The 17,861-nt window shown below is 37.0% G+C and overlaps 1 protein-coding gene across 3 annotated transcripts in view; it reads right to left on the bottom strand.

Annotated features, from left to right (window-relative positions):
* Positions 1-17,861, bottom strand: part of DNM3 (dynamin 3) — a 638,732-nt gene that overhangs the window by 322,781 nt on the left and 298,090 nt on the right. For all 3 annotated transcript variants that reach the window (XM_036753297.1, XM_036753298.1, XM_036753299.1), the window contains one exon: positions 5,362-5,475. In XM_036753297.1, the coding sequence (XP_036609192.1) occupies positions 5,362-5,475 (114 nt within the window). The remainder of the gene's footprint in view (positions 1-5,361; positions 5,476-17,861) is intronic.

Here is a 17,861-nt window from a genome sequence, read left to right as displayed (position 1 = left end):
GAAATGTCCTGATGCTGCCCCTGTCCCCTTTAAATAGCTCTGATCAAGTTGTTCTTCCACTCAGCCTAAACCTGTTTCTCTACAACTTTCATCCATTTTTCCTCATTCTGGTGTCTGGTGCCAAGAAGAACACAGTAGCCCTTCAAATACTTGAAGATGCCTATCACTTTCTGCTGAGTCTCCTCTTTTCTTTGCACATTTTGTTCTGGAGCCCTAGCACTTTTCTTATAATTGCTGTCTAGTTCATCAATATGCTATGTCAAGTCTGACACCCCCAAGTAAATACAATATCTCAGCTATGTTCTGACTAGGAGACAGTGAGTTGGTCCTACCATCTCCCAAGTCCTAGCTACTGTCTTGCATAATGATGGCAGAGATTAATGCCATCTCAATTAAATTATTAAAAAATTACCTTACTGAGTTGGAAAAAATAATAAGAGGGTTCATTTGGAAGAGCAGAGGGTCAGGAACTTCAAGGAAACTATGGAAAAAGACACGAATGAACCAGATTCAGTAATATCATATCTTAAGCTATATCATAAGGTGAGAGTATTGTTGAAGTATGAAATAGACAATTTTGATCATTTTAAATTAAAATTTTCTTGTATAAATAAAACCTATGCAGCCTAGAATAGAAGAAATGCAGAAAACTGGGGGAAAACTTTCACAGAAATTCTCTCAGATAGAATGTGATTGGGTTGGAATATTGTTGTAGTGTATGAAATAATGAGCTGAGCTGGTTGATTTAGAAAAACATGGAAAGACTTGGACATATGAAGGAAGATGTTATCCACCTTCAGAGAAACAGATGACAAGTGGAAATAAGCATAGTACTGTCTTACATATATGTACATGTGTATATATACGTTTACATCTAACTTTGTGTGTGTGTGTGTGTGTGTGTGTGTGTATTATCAAAACTATTTGTAGCCTTCGGGGGCAGGAGGAATGGAATTAAGTTAAAAGTACACAGAAGAGAACAAAAGAAAACCTACAAGGAAGCAAAGGAAAGCTGGACAGCTTTGAAAACAATGTGTAGTATTTACCATATAGGTTTTCTTGAAATGGAAATTTATTGCTTTCGGTTGAATCCTCTATCCTGCTGGGCACATGATGATGTTTTTTTCTTTTATTAGTTTGTATTTAAGTTTAAAATAAATTTTAAAACTTTAAAAGAAACTAAAATGAGGGCAACCATGCCTATAGCATGTAAAAACAAAAATAATAAAGCCCAAGATTTCGTTAGCTTTTTGGGCAGCCTTGCCACACTCGACTTCTATTCAGCTTTCAGTCCACCAATATCCAGCAGATCTTTCTCATACAGTTCACTATCTAGCACCATGCCTTTCCTATTTTGTACTAGAAAGTTAATTGTCTAACCTATGTAAGACATTAAATTTATTTCTATTAAAGTCGATCTTCTTAGATTATGTTCAACATTCTAGGCTGTTGGGATCTTTTTTCATTCTTACCTATTATTCAACTATTTCAGTTATCCCTTCCAACTTTAGATTTTTGGCCCATTTCATAAGCATGCTATTTGTACCTTAATCCAAATATTTGTTGAAAATGTTAAGCAGAAGAACAAGGGCAGATCCCACAGGCATTCCACTGAATACCCTCTCCAAGATGACAATTAGCCATTAATGACTTCTTTTGATCATTCAACTTGTTCTGAATTAATCTAATAACATTTTATTCAGTCTATATATCTATTCCCAGCACTTAGGACAGTACCTGGTACATAGTAAGTCCTTCACAAATGTTTACTGACTTTCTCTTTTTTCTTTAACACAAAGATAGCATAAGGGACTTTGTCAAATATTTTACAGAAGTCTTGGTGAACTAGCTACACAGAATTTCCTGGATTTACTAGCCTAGCAGCTCCATAAAAAAGAAAGAAATGAGGTTGTTTTGGCATGACTTGTTCTTCATTAATATATTCTGGCTCTTGGTAATTACTGCTTCCCTTAAAACCATTCACAAACTGTCCCTTTAATGATGTGCATCAGACCCTGGGGACTTCTTGGTGGAGTGGTGAATTGGTCTGGCACACCAGATAGCAATTTGGAACTAGGTTAATGAGTACCCTTTGGCCCAGTGATAACACTCATAGGACTATGCCTCCCTAAAATATCAAACAAATAAGAAAAGAACCCATACCTACAAAAATATCCATAGTAGCAGTTCTGGTTATAGCAAAGAAATTGAAACAAAGGAGGTTCTGTCAATTGTGTAATCACCAAACAAGTTATAATATATGACTATAGTGGAATATTATTATGTCATAAGAAACAACCAAAGGAATGGTTTCAAAGAAATATGGAAACATTTATATGAACTGATTCAGAGTGAAGTGTGATGGAATCCTAACAAAGCTGCCCCCAGCCCCAATATTCTAACTTCCTTATAGGCCCCATTGAACAGCAGGCCCACTGCCCCTACAAACCACTCACCTCCTCCCACATATGCACACTCTGTATCCTAACTTATTCATATTTGCCTCACTGCTCACTAGAACAACAGGTGTGTCCATGAACTCATATTTCCCACAGAAAAAGCAGGTATGTCCATGTGATGGGATCCCAGCCACTGACTCCAGACCTATTCCTCATATTTCCCACAGAAAAAGCAGGTGTATCCACGCACTCAACCACATCCATCTAGTCTCAGACAGGACCACAATAGCCAGCCAGTCAGAAAGCAGCACCACCAGGATCCCCAAGCAGTATGTGGACCCCAAAACAGTAGAAGGTACTTTCCCTAAGTAGGCACTAGTGCGGTAATAGTAAAGAACTGACCTAGAATGAACTCATGATGTAGAGAGGCTTATTATAATATCATTATCATATATAACCCCCCATGGGGTTTTCTGCATGCATTGTGGGTAATCGCATGCACTGTTCCATTGTGGCTGAGACCGCTCCCTTATTACCTAATCCCTTAACAAGCCCCTCCTGCCTTATTAATATTCATAGTTTCTGTTATGTAATTGCATCTTTACCCTATAAAAATCCATCTTGCTTTCTCTGAAGTTGCTGGTTCCTCTTGGAGCTTAGCCCACTTCTTGAGAGGTGTCAATCTCAATAAATGCCTATACCTGGGTTAGAGGTGGTCTGACTCTGAATTCTTTGAAATGGTTCCCCCACAACACATCATGAAACCACAACAAAGTGAATAAAACCAGGAGAACAATTTACACAGTAACAGCAACACCTTGAAGAAAAACGACTTTGAAAGACAAGAACTCTCATCAATTTGATGACTAAACACAACTTCAGAGGACTGGTAAGGCTGCCCACCTCCCGGTGATGAATCCTAGGTGCAGAATGAGATGTCATTTTGGATGTGCTAAACATATGGATTTGTTTTGCTTGACTATGCATACTTATTACAAGGATTGTGTTTTTCTTTTGGTATTTGAGGAAAGGCTGAAATTCAGGGGATAGAGAAGAGCTGCAGATAGGATCAAAAAAGAGAAGGAAAGAAGGGCAAGAAAAAACTAAGGGAAGTTTAGGTGGAAACAAGCAAGACAACTGTGAAAATAACATTTTGAATTTATTATATATTTTCAAAAACACAGTTTCATACATAATCCTTTTTGCTGTTCTACTTTGTATATAGAAATGTTCTTTTTTTTCTTTTTTGTTCTAGGCAAATTCAGAATAAATATAACACTTTTTACAATATGTATTAGAATTGTGTCCAGAGTTTAAGCCGAACTCATCAGTCTCTAATGTGCAAACTAATTTCTGCCATTTTTCCCCATAAGAAATAGGGCAATATTTGTTTTCCTTTGGTCCTATAGTACCTCTCCAATTTGCCACAATCCTTCACAAATGACTGACAGTATCTCACTCATATCATTCCTCAATTCTTTTATCACTATGAAACATAGTTGACTAATTAGTTTGTAGTCACCAAAGACATCAGCATGCTTTAACCATCTTCTTTATCTCCGATTTCAACTACCTACTATAAATTTTTGTTCTATCCTTTCCGGTCCCAAGATTTTTCTCCTTGGCAGAGGAAACATACAAAATAAGAGTCGAGATATTTTGTTTTTTTTTTTCCTCGTCATGTATTATCGCCCCCATCCTTAAGCAATTTTTCATTGTTCATCCTTTTTTTCTCCAATATAGGAAAAAAAAACAAACTAAGCTTTTATTGTTCTTAGCATTTATTGACAGTCACTGTTCATCCTAAGTTTTATTGCTCTTGACACTATTCCCACTGGATGATGCTACACTTAAGTATTCCTCCTCTATTGCCTTCCCTTGTTTCTGTCTTCTATACGTCTTAAAAATCTAAGTTTGATGCGTTACCTCTGCATCTCCACCTGGCCCTGTTGATAGCTCACCCTGCTCTTCTTTACTGAACCTGCAGAATATCAGTCTTGGGAGCTAGTTGTCTCCACCTTGGCAGGTTTCCTTGGCAGAATTTTAGGCTATGGGATTCTAACTAAATTTCCTCTGAGCCCTTTGAAATCTGCTTTCCCAGAATCTAAGATTTCATCCAATGCCCAGGTTTTCTCTCCTTAGTTACAAATTATAAGTTGAATTAATCATTCCCCCTGCTCCAATATCTACATAATATCTGCTTCAATACTAAATTCCTCTGTGTGCTTCTCAGAATCAGGTCCAGAATAGCAGCTCTCCTTGTCCCTCCTCCTCCTTTCAAAAAATCTATTATTATTAATTCAAGCAAAGAATTTATTAGCTTCTCTGCCTTGGGCAGAGGGAACTGAAAAAATTCATACCTAACTGAGGACCCCAATTTTTACTGTATCATCATGTCTCCGTGCCAAATTATCACCACTATGCGTGCATTATTAGAAATGGCATTACATTTCCAAATTATTTTTACAAAATTATCTACCCAGTATTATCAAAAAAGCCTTTGAAGACTATTTGGGGATAGGTTTTTAAGAACCTACCATGTATAAGGCATATACCTAAGCAGTACCATCAAAATATTTTAAAAAAATCTCTGTGATGGTTGCCATTTTATTCTGAGGCCATCTCATGCTTTCTCATTCTGATCTGGCATCTTTTTAGCTGATGGTAGTTTTAACGAATATTGGTTGTCATTGGACCTAGATTTCCAACTACTACTTGCTCACTACATGTGAATAAACAAACAAAAAATATACTGTCTCAATGTAAGCTAACAGCAAGAGAAATTCAGGACATATTTTAATGATGAAAAGTTGTGAAAGGAACATCTATCTCCTCGTAAAATGCAAACTAAAGCATAAATCTGCCTGCAAGAGAACCAATGGTTTCTAGGGTGTATTCATAGCAATAATGAGAAACGAGTAAAAGTTATTAATAAGACACAAGCTGAAACCATTTCCCTTACCTCATCATCTTTATACCAGGACAAGCTTTCTGCAGTAAGGACAAACCAATATTCCTTGGATCCTCCTTTCATGATGCCAATGTTGTTGATTGTTAGCCATCCCTTCCGAATAACCTACAGAAAGGGAGAATCAACAGATACATTTAGTTCAACATTAAATGGTAACATAATGGATTCAGTTTTTAGTCTAATCTTTAAAAATATTATAGAAAGCATATAGTATAATGAGATACAAACAAATGCTTTAAAATCAGTATACTCTTCTTAAAATTCTAAGGTTATCAAGATAAGTTCTCTTTTAAAAGTCCAGATGACCACAATGACTATAATCAACAGCCTGTGTTGAGGACAAAAGATAACTGAAAATGATGGACTGAGGAAGATCAAAAGTTGTCCGTTGTGGTATAGAGTGGGCAATCACAACCTACAGTTTGAGAAGTGCGGAAGGGGTTGAGAGTGAAAAATGTTTAAGAAACCCTGGTAGACTGCTGTTATTTCTTCTATTACTAGTGCAATTAAATGTATGTTTTTACTTAAGGTTTGACTGAGAGTTTTTTAACTATCCAGATCCTTATTCTGTCCATCCTTCTGGTCTGTCCATTATTTCCTGCCTGCTTTGTTGCCCATCAACACCTCCACCTCAGGCTGAACAAAGGGCAATAAGATGAAACTCAAATCCATTGGTTTGCTACCAATTATAAGCTTTGGTAGGTGCAGTAAGGAAAGAGTTTTACATTTCTGACTAAACTCTCTTTTTTATCATTTAACTTTCTATGATTTTATTATTATGATGATTTTATATTATCCTTTGGCTTTTAGGGGGTATGTAACCAAACATCAAAAGCATCTGCAAAAAGACACTTTGTCATTGAAATTTTTTAAATACTAATTACTTAGATTATAAAGTATGAAAGAAATGATCTTTAAATGACAGTTAAAACCAAATTTAACTGTTTTTTTGTCCTCTCAGCTAGTATGTAATTCAACTCTGCCAGCCATAGGATTCAGTTATGTTTATTCCCACATTAGTCATTATCTTGTCACAGTACAGTGTCTGAAAAATATGAGTGCAATAATGTAACATATTTGTGCTAAGCTTTAACAAATTTGCATTTTAATGTTTTTATAATTTTTGCATATCATATCTATATCTGAATTATTAAAGTTTTAAAATACCCAGATACTTTAAGATATCAAATCAAAGAGGATCAATCAACTTTCTCAGTCCATCAATTGCAAGACCTAAGGATTTAAATTTATAATATGCTTCTATTTTATTTTTCCTTTGGTGAAATTGAGTAGTAGGTAAAATTTTTCTAAAGTGTTCTTGGACTGTCCTTCTTGCCATCGTCTGTCACTTCTCAGGCTCTCTTTCTGCCATTTTGGAGATAGATGCCCAGAGCCTTCCTTTTGCCCTCTGGCTACCCAGACCCTGTAGGTCTGATGCCTCTAGATACTACTAAATACTCCAAAATCATCCCTCCCTTTTACTCTTCACCTTAGCAAAACTCCCTTTCTTTCAGGTAAACATCTCAATCTGTATCCACAAATCAGAAAACATGTATTAAGTACATCCTACGTGCCAGGATCTGTGCTGGGTGCTCGGGACACAAAGACAAACATGAAAACTCTCAGCCTTTGAGGATCTGATAGTCTACTGGAAGAAACAAGAGGTGGCATAGTAGGAAGGGGATTAGAAACCCAGGATCCAGATTCCGCCTTTGTCATTTAACTGCCTGCTTGACTTTAGGCTCATCACTCAATATCTGTGCACTTGTCTCCTTCTCTGTAAAGTGAAGGTCTATATGGCCTTTGACCCCTTCCAACTCTAAATCCATGACCTTATTATATATAATAGTATATGTAAATAGATGTGGTACTTTGGAGGAGAGGCACTAGTGGCTGGGGGAGGGTCTCCTATAGGAGGAAACTTTTGCTGAGCTTTGAAGGCAGACATGGATTTGAAGAGACATCAGATAAAAAGGAGGCCATTCCAGGCATGAGGAAAAAGATTTTTAGGAGGAACACAGCTGAATAACCTGACATGAAGGTGTAAACAATTTTTGTTATCCACCCTTCAATGATATTCAAGTTTTATTTGAACATATTTAAGAGAGTTGCTTATAAACCCAAATGAATGAATCTCCAATAAAAAGATTTTATCAGGCATATTTATCACTTCTACCTTAACAATGTCCATCACATCCAGATGTCCCTTTCTTCTCACTTATACTGTCACCACTTTGGTTCAGGTATTTATTACCTATGGAGTGAAATATTGTACTAGTCTTCTAACTAGTCCCTCTGCCTCATCTCCTCTACTTCTGGCCATCCTCCACACAACTGTCAGAGTGATTTTCCTAAACTATCATCCTGATCATGTTGCTACCCTGCCCACCCCACCCCCCCGCCTGTAAACTTCAGTGGCTCCCTATGGCTGTAGAATAAGACACCTTTGTTCACCATTTAAAGCTCTTCACAACCTGGGCATCCAAACTTTTATACTTGACTCCCTTCCATGCATTCCTTGATCTAGCTATACTTGCTGTTTCCCATCCAGGACACTCCATGTCCCACCTCTGTGTCTTCAAACTGTCTGGCTTCCGTGTTAGGAATGTTCTCCTTCCTCATTTTTGTCTCTTAGAATAACCAGCTTCATTCAAGTCTCTGCTCAAATGCCAACACAAATGACCCTGCCTAATTTTCACACCATACCTTCCACTGGAAGATTACCTTCTGGCATACATATACATACATACACACACACACACGCGCACACACACACACACACACACACACACATACACACCCCTATTTTTCTTTACATGATGTCTTCTCATTAGAATGCATGCTCCTGGAAGGCAAGAGTTGTTTTTTGACCTTTTTTGTAGTCCCCAAGAATTATCAAAGGGCCTGGCACATAGTAAGTGCTTAATAAATGCTTGTTGACTAGCTGGCCCTTCTTAGTGACTCTCAAATTACAATCCATAAGTAACTGTCAGCTCCTGCCCTTCTGGAAGTTCTGGCTCTGTTCAGGTAAGCCACAAGAAAACTCCCCGATGTCAATGGTGCTGCTATCCACAGTTTCCACTGAAGAGGAAATAAGTGGTAAAAAGGAAAGTGAAGAGTCATTATAATTAAGAGGAATAAGAGATTCATGGAAGAATATCCCCAAGCAAAGAGAAATAAGAATGGCTCTAAAATGAAGACACTGCACAAGTGGAAACATCAGCTCTGCTTCAAACCTCAAGTTAAAACAATGAAACCTAGTCTCTCTCTCTCTTTCCCAACCACATGACAGACAAGACTTGGGTTAGATAGTAGAAGATCAAAGGAGTTGGGGTGTGTAACAGCAACCACTGGCATACCCAGGATAGCTGCTAGCACAGGTTCTTAGATCTGCTTTACTAGGAAAGATAGCTGTTTCAGGGGTCAACAATCTTCTTTAATTACATAAAATATAAACAGAGGAAATACAGAGAAGAGAAATAAAGACCAACAAACAGGGCTTTACTGCCTGAATCAAAACAATACTGCTATACCTACTTTACATTGACCACTGGATTGAGAGAGCCTTTACCTCTGAGCAGTTGGAGAGCTCTGAACGTAAGGCCACTCAGAGTCTTAACAGGGGAATGATGAGATCCTTCCTGTAAGTGAGGCCCCCAAAGCAAAAGCTCACCTCTCAGAATATGTACTCTTTCAGCTAATAGGCTCAGAGCCAAAAGGCATCACAACTGGACTTAGTGCCTAACTGGCTTATTAGCAAAAGGTGTGAAAGCCTTCCTACAAGCAATCGCCTCCCCTAAGCTTGCTTAGGGCTCCTCAATGGGCTCCACATGAGGCCTATTAATGGGTGGGGAAGATCTTACACCCCTCCATTAGCATTATGGTGGTGGGGTGAAGAGAGTGAAGTAGCTGAATGATTTTAAATTTCTTAGGCTCTAAATACCACATCTAGCCTAGAGTCCTTACATAAGCAGAAGTCAAGAACACCGAACATGAAATTACCAAAAGTGAAGAGAGAGTGAAAGGACTAAATGGTTATTTCCTTATCTATAAACTGCTTCTTGAAAGAAAGGATCATTATTAAGTATTGGCACAGCAAGTACATCTAGTTTTTTTACCAATAAAATTTGTCAAATAAAGAGGCTTACAAGGAGGTTTGTTAGTGTGTGGGAAGTGGGAAAGTCTTAGCAGGATTTTCTCACATGAAATCATATGGTCCACTCCTCTGCTTACCAATGGAGTCAAACAAGTGAAGCTGACAAGTATTCATTAAGTTTCTACTGTGTGCCAGCCACTGTACTCAGCACCAGGGGCACAAAGAAATGCAAAAAATATTCTTCTCTCTTGAAGCTCAACTCTAATAAGGGAAATTATATACAAACATGGAAACAACAATATAGAAACAAGACATATAGAGAATAAACTGGAGATAATCAATGGAGGGAAGACAATAGAATTATATGGAGAGGCTTCTTCTATTGTATTTTCTAACACCAAATGAATCATCAAAAATATAATTTTATTCTAATTTAAATAAGGTAAAGAAGGTGTACACATAAGTATACAATCGAAGCAGCAGATAGATAAATGAGAAAAATGATAATAAAGAAAGCAATCAAATTAAGAAATAAGGAACAAAAGTCAATTAACGCTTATGGCCTCATACTTCACAGAGCCACAGAATCATGGATTTTAGAATTGGAAAGGACCATCAGCCACAATCTAGCTCAACCCAAATCTGGAAGGATAGAGCTCTAGGCCTGGAGTCAGGAAGACTCATCTTTCTGAGTTCAAATCTGGCCTCAGACAGTTATTAGCTACATGACCCTAGGCAAGTCACTTAACCGTGTTTGCCTCCATTATCATCTGTAAAATGAGCCAGAGAAGGAAATGGCAAAACCACTCCAACATCCTTGCCAAGAAAACCCCACACGGGGTCACAAAGAGTCAGACATGAGGGAAACAACTACAGCAACAGAAAGATCAAGTGACAACTTGGAAAGGTGGAATGACATCATGAAAAGATCAAAGAACTCAGAGTCTCCAAGAAGCCTGGGGTTTTGTTCCAGATGCAACATTTACAGACGCTTTGACTTCTGGTAAGTCAACAACCTCTGTGAGTATAAATTTCCTCATCAGTAAAATTATCATAATATTTATACAATCTACCAAGCAGATTCTCCTATGCCCAACAATCATATAGCATTTTTTCTAGGCTTTAAAATATGATATAAATGTGAATTATTACTATTCTATTTCTTTCATCATTTTAACATTCCAAATATATCACATAGCATTAGTCCTCAGTGTCATACATTAGGAGCGTGGGAAATTACCTGAAATATTTTCTATTGAATAACAAACATAATATTCTAGAAAGCTAATACTTACAACCCAAGAGTGAAAAATTTCTAATGCAGAATGCAAGACATAAAATTGTTAGACAAACACGAAAGATACTATTAAGTGAAAGAAACAGTAAAAATTTTAATTAAGGCACTGTCTTGATTGACTGAAAACATATATCCAGTGTGGTAGAAAACCTGAGTGAAAATATAAGAGCCTAATATCTAGGTAGATAGACCATTTTACCTTTCACATCAGAAGATGCGGCTTCTGATAGTGAAAATACTTTTACATAGATCTCCAAATGTCAGTTGCCGTTTATTGGCAGTGGCAGGTTTGAATCCCAGGGACTGAGTAAAATTTTTACCAAGAAGTAATTCTCCTTGAAAGAGAACCAGGAGGCAGCCTGTTGGTGGCAGGCCAAACTGCCTCTACCTTTATCGCCATCATTTCCCCTGAAATCTAAGTGGACACAGCACAAGGCTCTTGCCTCAGAACACCGAAAAGATCAGTGCCCACCAAGCCATCAGTCCTACTTCCAAGCTGGTCCATCAACTTTTGTCCAAGGAGCAACCTTCACAGACAAATAGTAACCACTGACTAACTGCCACCCTACCAAGGAGCAGGAAGCCTTGGAGCCTTGATAATAGCAGCCCCACCCAAACCACTTATTCCATTCCACCTGGGCCCCTCTGCCGTAGTCTGGCAGTCACAGCTACTGAGGGCCCAGAAAAGAAGGTTCCTACCACCAAGATCTTTGACCCAGTCAAATTATCCAATGACAGAAACAAGACCTAAGGGTCAAGGGATTTTTCTATCTGCTGTACCCCTATAATTCTCCACTCCTGCAAATGCTCTTCCCTTTCATACCCGAGGATTCTCTCTTTGGGCCAAGAAGGTTCTAAAACTTCCATAACTGCTAGGGCAGCAGCTACATCTCTCTTCATCCGTACTCACTGATTGTGAGAGACCTATTCTTTGCACAGCTTTAGGAACATCAGAGCTCAAAACTTTTAAAAGTTTTTGAGCTTAACATTGGCTTGTGTCTGATCCAACTTTTCCATAATCATTATATGTATATAGTTCTGCTATAGCTATCAATATGTATCCTTGAAGGATTGCTTTATATTTTGAAAACAAATATTTGTCTTATTTTACCTTGTGTGATTATTTCTATCCTATGCTAAACTCAAAAACTAGCAATTCATTTCATTTATTGCTAAATTTTTAATTCTCAGAGCTATTTTTCTACCTGATTCTCCAAACTAAGACAAGAGTTATATATTTATAATTATTTTTCCCGCATAGCTTTTCCATATGCCCATTCTTTTGAAGTCAAAGGGGAGTCTTCATGTGGAAGAGATTCAGTGTGATACTAAACAGAAAGTAACTTAGACCTATTGCTTGAAATCTCTCTCTCTCTCTCTCTCGCTCTCGCTCTCACACACATACACATATTCATATTCATGGGCATATAAAGGGGGAAAACCCTCATGATAATCAAAGCATGAAATTAATTAAGATGTTTCACTAAAATGATTCAGAAAGAAGCTTGAAAAATTAACCATATTTGAGGATGGCAGAGTTGGTATACTTTCAACTCAGGAACAAGCATCCTCATGTAAATCTAAATCCATATGAGAGAAAAATCACTTGTTAAGCATTTTCTATGTGCTACACACTGTCAAAACCCTACAGACAACAAAAGTGAGATTATTGCCATGCTCAAGAAGATCATAATATAATGAAGGAGAAAACAAATGAAAGAAAGTTCAGTTAAGGACATATGGAAAGGTCCCAAAGTCTGAAGGGTGCATTGACTGGACATTTGATAAGTCCTGTGAGTTCTTAGATGCATCAATAGATCTCATAATAATGTTGGAGTCTGGAGGACACAGAGGCAAGTCAAATGGTGAGGCCTGGAGGACCTTAGGATGAAGTGGCAGGACATATGGTAAGACCTGATGGTATTTACTAGAAGGAACAGAATTGGTAACTATCTTATCCAAGAAATGTGAGCACTAAAGCAGGTCAGTTGAACAAGAAAACAGAAGTCAAGGGTTCTCTCTCTCTTCTCTCTCCTCCTGTCTCCTCCCCCTCTTCTCTTCATCCTCTCCCTTCTTTCTTCCTCCCCTCCCTTTCTTCTCTGAAGTCTGGCTTCTGACTTCATCACTTAACTAAAACAGTAATGGTCTCTTAATTGGTAAATCTAATGGCCTTTTCTCAAGCCTGATCTTTATTGATTTCTCTGTAGCCTTTCAAATTGTCAGTCACTCTCACCTCCTTGATATTTTCTCCCAAGGTTTTATAACCGGTTCTTTTCCTATTTGTTGGCCACTGTTTCTTGGTCTTCTTTGCTAGATCTTCATCCAGTTTATGCTCACTAACTGTGGGTGCCTATCAAAATTCTGTCCTTGGCCCTCTTCTCCTATTAGTCCTTCCTTATTGGGATATGAATAAAGTATCCATCAACAAAATTGAGAGAAAACAAATCAACTAATGGGACATGCAAATTTTAAAAAAACCTATTAAATCAAGAAATTACAAAGTCTTAATAAAACACCAAAATAGAAATTTCTAAAAAATCAAAGCACAGTTAAAAAGTTAAGAAAATGCATTGAATTTATACTAAGGAACTATTAAAAAAAACAATAAAATATATAACCCATTATCTAATTTGACATTTTAAAAGGAAAGAAGAAAACAAATTACTAAGCATCAAAATTTTGAAAGGAAAAATTACAACAAATGAACAAACAATAAAAACATAATAGTTACTATTTGCTAATAAAATTGACAAATGAAATGGATGAATATTTATAAAAATGTAAAATATTTAAATTAACATAATAAATCATAAAGAATTTAAACAACCCAATTTCAGAAAAAAGAAATTGAACAAACTAAATATGAACTCTCATGATAAAAAATGGGGACCAGGCAGATTTTTAAAGTAAATTCTATCAAATATTCAAAGAAAAATTAATTTCAATATTATATAAAAATTTCATTTACAAAAATAGGAAAAGACACTCTAGGAAGTTATTTTTATGATAAAAAACATTGTCTTGATGCCTAATCTAGAAAGAGTTAAAACAGAGAAAATAAATTATAGGCTAGTATTTCTAATAATCAGTAACATAGACGTTTAAAATATCATATTAGCAAAGAGGTGACGGCAACAGATCACAAAGATTATATCCTATGACCAAGTTTGATTTATAATAGAAATGTATGACTGGTTCAATATTCATAAAACTATGAGTATAAGTAACCATATTAATAACAAGGCCAAAAATAATCATGATTATATTCACATCCTGCTTCCTCTCTGGGCAAGAGTTACTCTTCCTTAGAAAGAAGGGGGGGGTGGGGAAGAAGAGGCTAGAGATGTCTACTCTCCCTTTGAGCCACACAATTACACCTTTTGCTACATGGGGGAGGTAACCTTTGAAACATAATAGGGCCTCACTATACAAACACACATATATAATTTAATAATGATTATATTGTAATTATAACACTATATAATTAAAACTACAATATAACATATAAATATGTACACATACATATTTCTGCATTCTGCTTCTTTACCTGTATAAGGTGGCATTTTTAATCATTCGTCCTCTGGAATCAGTGATGGTAACTACATTGATCAGAGTTCTCAGTTCTTTTAAAGTTGTTTGTCTTTACAATATTACTGTCATTCTATTGATGGTTCTCCTAGTTCTAGAAGTTTCCCCAGATTTCTCTTCAACCATCTCTATCATTTCTTGCAGAACAATAACATTCCATCATATTTATATACCATAACTTACCATTTTTCAATTTATAGGCACCCTCTCTGATTCACATTCTTTGCCAGCTCAAAAAGCACTGTAGATATTTTTGCACATCCTTGGAGTTTATTTTTTTTAAGGCTGATACCTCCTTTAAACTACTCTACCACCAATTCCTTCTTCCCCCTTCTCCCATTTCTATGTTGTATTCTTCCTTTCTTTGACCGGTTCGAGAGTGAGGATCAAATATCAGTCACATTGCCAATTACCACCTCTTACTTGTTTCTACGGATGTCTATTTACATACCCTTGTTATGTGGGATGACTTTCCCTAATCTACTCTTCCCCACCCTAGTATATTCCTCTCCTATCTTTTCATTCTTTTAAGATCATCAAGATATAACCATTCCCTGGGCTTGTATCTAATTAGCCTCCCTCCCTCTCTGACCCCTGAAGATGACAGGGTTCAGTGGAGAAATATGGATCATCTATTCATATGAAAATGTAAGTGCTTTATCCTTGTATGTATGTAGGCATATCCTTTATCATTGTTCATGCTTACTTTTTTACGTTTCTTTTAACTACTGTGTTTAAACTTCAAAGTTTACGCGCAGCTCTAGTCTTTTCATCGAGGATGCTTGGAAATCTTCTATTTCATTAAAGGTTCCTTTTTTCCTTTCAGCAATATATTCAGTTTCATCAGATCAATTATCCTTGGATACAAGAGCCTTGCCTTGCCACATATGTCATTCCAAGTTTCTGCTGCTTGGTAGTTGTGGCTGCTAAATTGTGTGTAATCCTGACTGTGACTCAGTAAGATTATTATTGCTTTCTGGTGGCTTGCTGTATGCTTTCTTAAACCTGGAAGCTCTGAATGGCTAAAATGTTCCCAGAATTTTTCAGTTATGGGCTGAAGAGATTGTGATGGAATTCTATTGTGCTATAAGAAGTGATAAGCAGGATGCTCTCAGGAAAACCTGGAAAGACTTGCATGAGCTGATGCAAAGTGAAATGTACTGTGTACAAAGTAACAGCAATATTGTAAGATGATCAGCTGTGAATGACTTAGCTATTCTCAGCAATACAATGATCCAAGACAATTCTGAAGGACTTGTAAAAATGCTATCCATCCCCAGAGAAAGAACTGGTTGTGTCTGAATACAGATTGAAACATAATTTCTTTACTTTATTTTTCTTGATTTTTTTGTCTATGTTTTCTTTCACAACATGACTAATATGGAAGTATTTTGCATGACTACACATGTATAATCTACATTGAATTGCTTACCTTCTCAATGAGGGGACTGGGGAGGGAGAAGGGAAAGAATTTGGAATTCTGAATTTTAAAAGTGAATGTTAAAAATTATTTTTGCAAGGGAATTGGGGGGAATAAAATACTAAAAAAAAAGAAATGAATGCTCCAAATCACAAATTAATAAAAACCCAAATTAAAGCCAAAGTGAGCTAAAATCCGACATTTGGCAATAAGCCTTTCCCAGGGCCCCTTAATGTTAATGCCTTCCCTCTGAGATTATTTCTAATTTATCCTGAATATATCTTGCTTGTACATAGTTGTTAGCATGTTGTCACCTCAAATGGAAAGTAAGCTCCTTGATATCAAGGACTGGCTTTTGCCTCTCTTTGTATCCGCAGCACTTAGCACAGTGTCTGGCACAGAGTAGGCACTTAATAGTAGCTAAGTGGTTCAATGGATAGAGGACTGACCCTGGAGTCAGAAAGACCCGAGTTCAAAGTTGGTCTTAGACACTTAGTAGCTATGTGATCTTGGTTAAGTCACTTAACCCTGTTTACCTCAGTTTCCTCATCTGTAAAATGAGCCAGAGAAGGAAATGGCAAACCATTCCAGTATCTTTGCCAAGAAAATCCCAAATGGGGTCATGTAGAGACAGACATGACTGAAATGACTCAACAACAAAAAAGCCACTTAAATGCTTGTCAACTTGAATTTCAGAATCAAATTCATCTGACCACAAAGGTAAAAAAATGACAAATGATGGTAGGCATATGGGAAAAGGGACACATTAAGACACTGTTGATGGAGCTATGATTCTGGAAAGCAATTTGGAATTGCTCCAAAAGTTAATAAATTCAGCATATCCTTTAACCCAGTGATACTACTACTAGGCCTATATCCCAAAGAAATTAAAGAAAGACAAAAAGGATCTGCATGATCAAATATATGTCATACATACATATATATATACATATGTATATAGTGCATCTATCTAAATATATATATATATACATACATACATACATAGGTATATGCTTTTTTTGTAGTAACAAAAAAATTGCACTGTACCTGATCAAATTGTGGCATATAAATGTAACAGAATAAAATTGTTCTATAAGAAATGAAGATGGTAGTTTCAGATAAACCCTGGTAGGAGAGGAGGAGAGAAAAGGAAGAGAAGGAAGAAAAGAAAATGTGAGGTAGATCTATGATTTGAGGAGCCATAGGGGGAGTTATGGAAAGCTTTGAATACTAAATAGAGATGTCACATTTGACCCTGGAGAAGATATGGAGTCACTGGAATTTAATGAATAGGGAGAGGGGGAATTTGGTGAGACCAGCACTTCAGGAAAGGTAGGCTAATAGCATAACATAGCAGACAGATTTCTGAGCCAAGAAAACCCAGATTCAAATCTTTCCTTCACAATAAAGCTCCATCCTTTCAATCCCCTCAAAGCCTCATGTTCCTGCAGATAGCCCTCCTTGATGTTCTTCATATACAATGTTCCAGACCCTTCCTCCATGACTTTGCACAGGCTGTCCCCCATAGGTGGAATTCCCTCCCTCTTCAGCTCTGCCTCTTGGGACTCTTGGCTTCCTCCAAAACTCAGCTCAGATGCCGTATTCTACAAGAGGCCTTTCCTGATTCTCCCAGTCATTACTGCTTCCACACTCCAACAAATAATTTTTGATTTTGTATGTACTTATCTGTGTACAGACTATGTACCCACTATACAGGGTAAGTTCCTTGGACTCAGGGACTGTTGCCTTTATATCCTTTTAGCTTAACAAATTTTTCTGACTTTTTTAAAATCTTAGGCAAGTCACAGCATCTGTGTGCCTCAGGCAACTTTCTGGAATTCATCTGTTAAGTCATACTTGGGTAAGGTTATGTGCAGGGTGCTCCCAATTCGTATGAAACGATGGATCATTAGTGTGTTTTTTTAAAAAAAAACACTTATCTGACAAATAAAGAACCCCTTTGTGACACTGACACCTACAAATTTCATGACATTCTATTCTTGTTTAGTAAGTCTTGCCAAGATGAATCTATTTCACTCAGTAGATGAGCCAGGGAGTGTAGGTCTCCTGTGGGGACAATGATAGTGTAA

The sequence above is a fragment of the Trichosurus vulpecula genome, chromosome 4 (assembly GCF_011100635.1).
Source record: "Trichosurus vulpecula isolate mTriVul1 chromosome 4, mTriVul1.pri, whole genome shotgun sequence".
NCBI classification, from domain to species: Eukaryota; Metazoa; Chordata; class Mammalia; order Diprotodontia; family Phalangeridae; genus Trichosurus; species Trichosurus vulpecula.
This window is presented reverse-complemented; position numbering and strand designations above follow the sequence as displayed.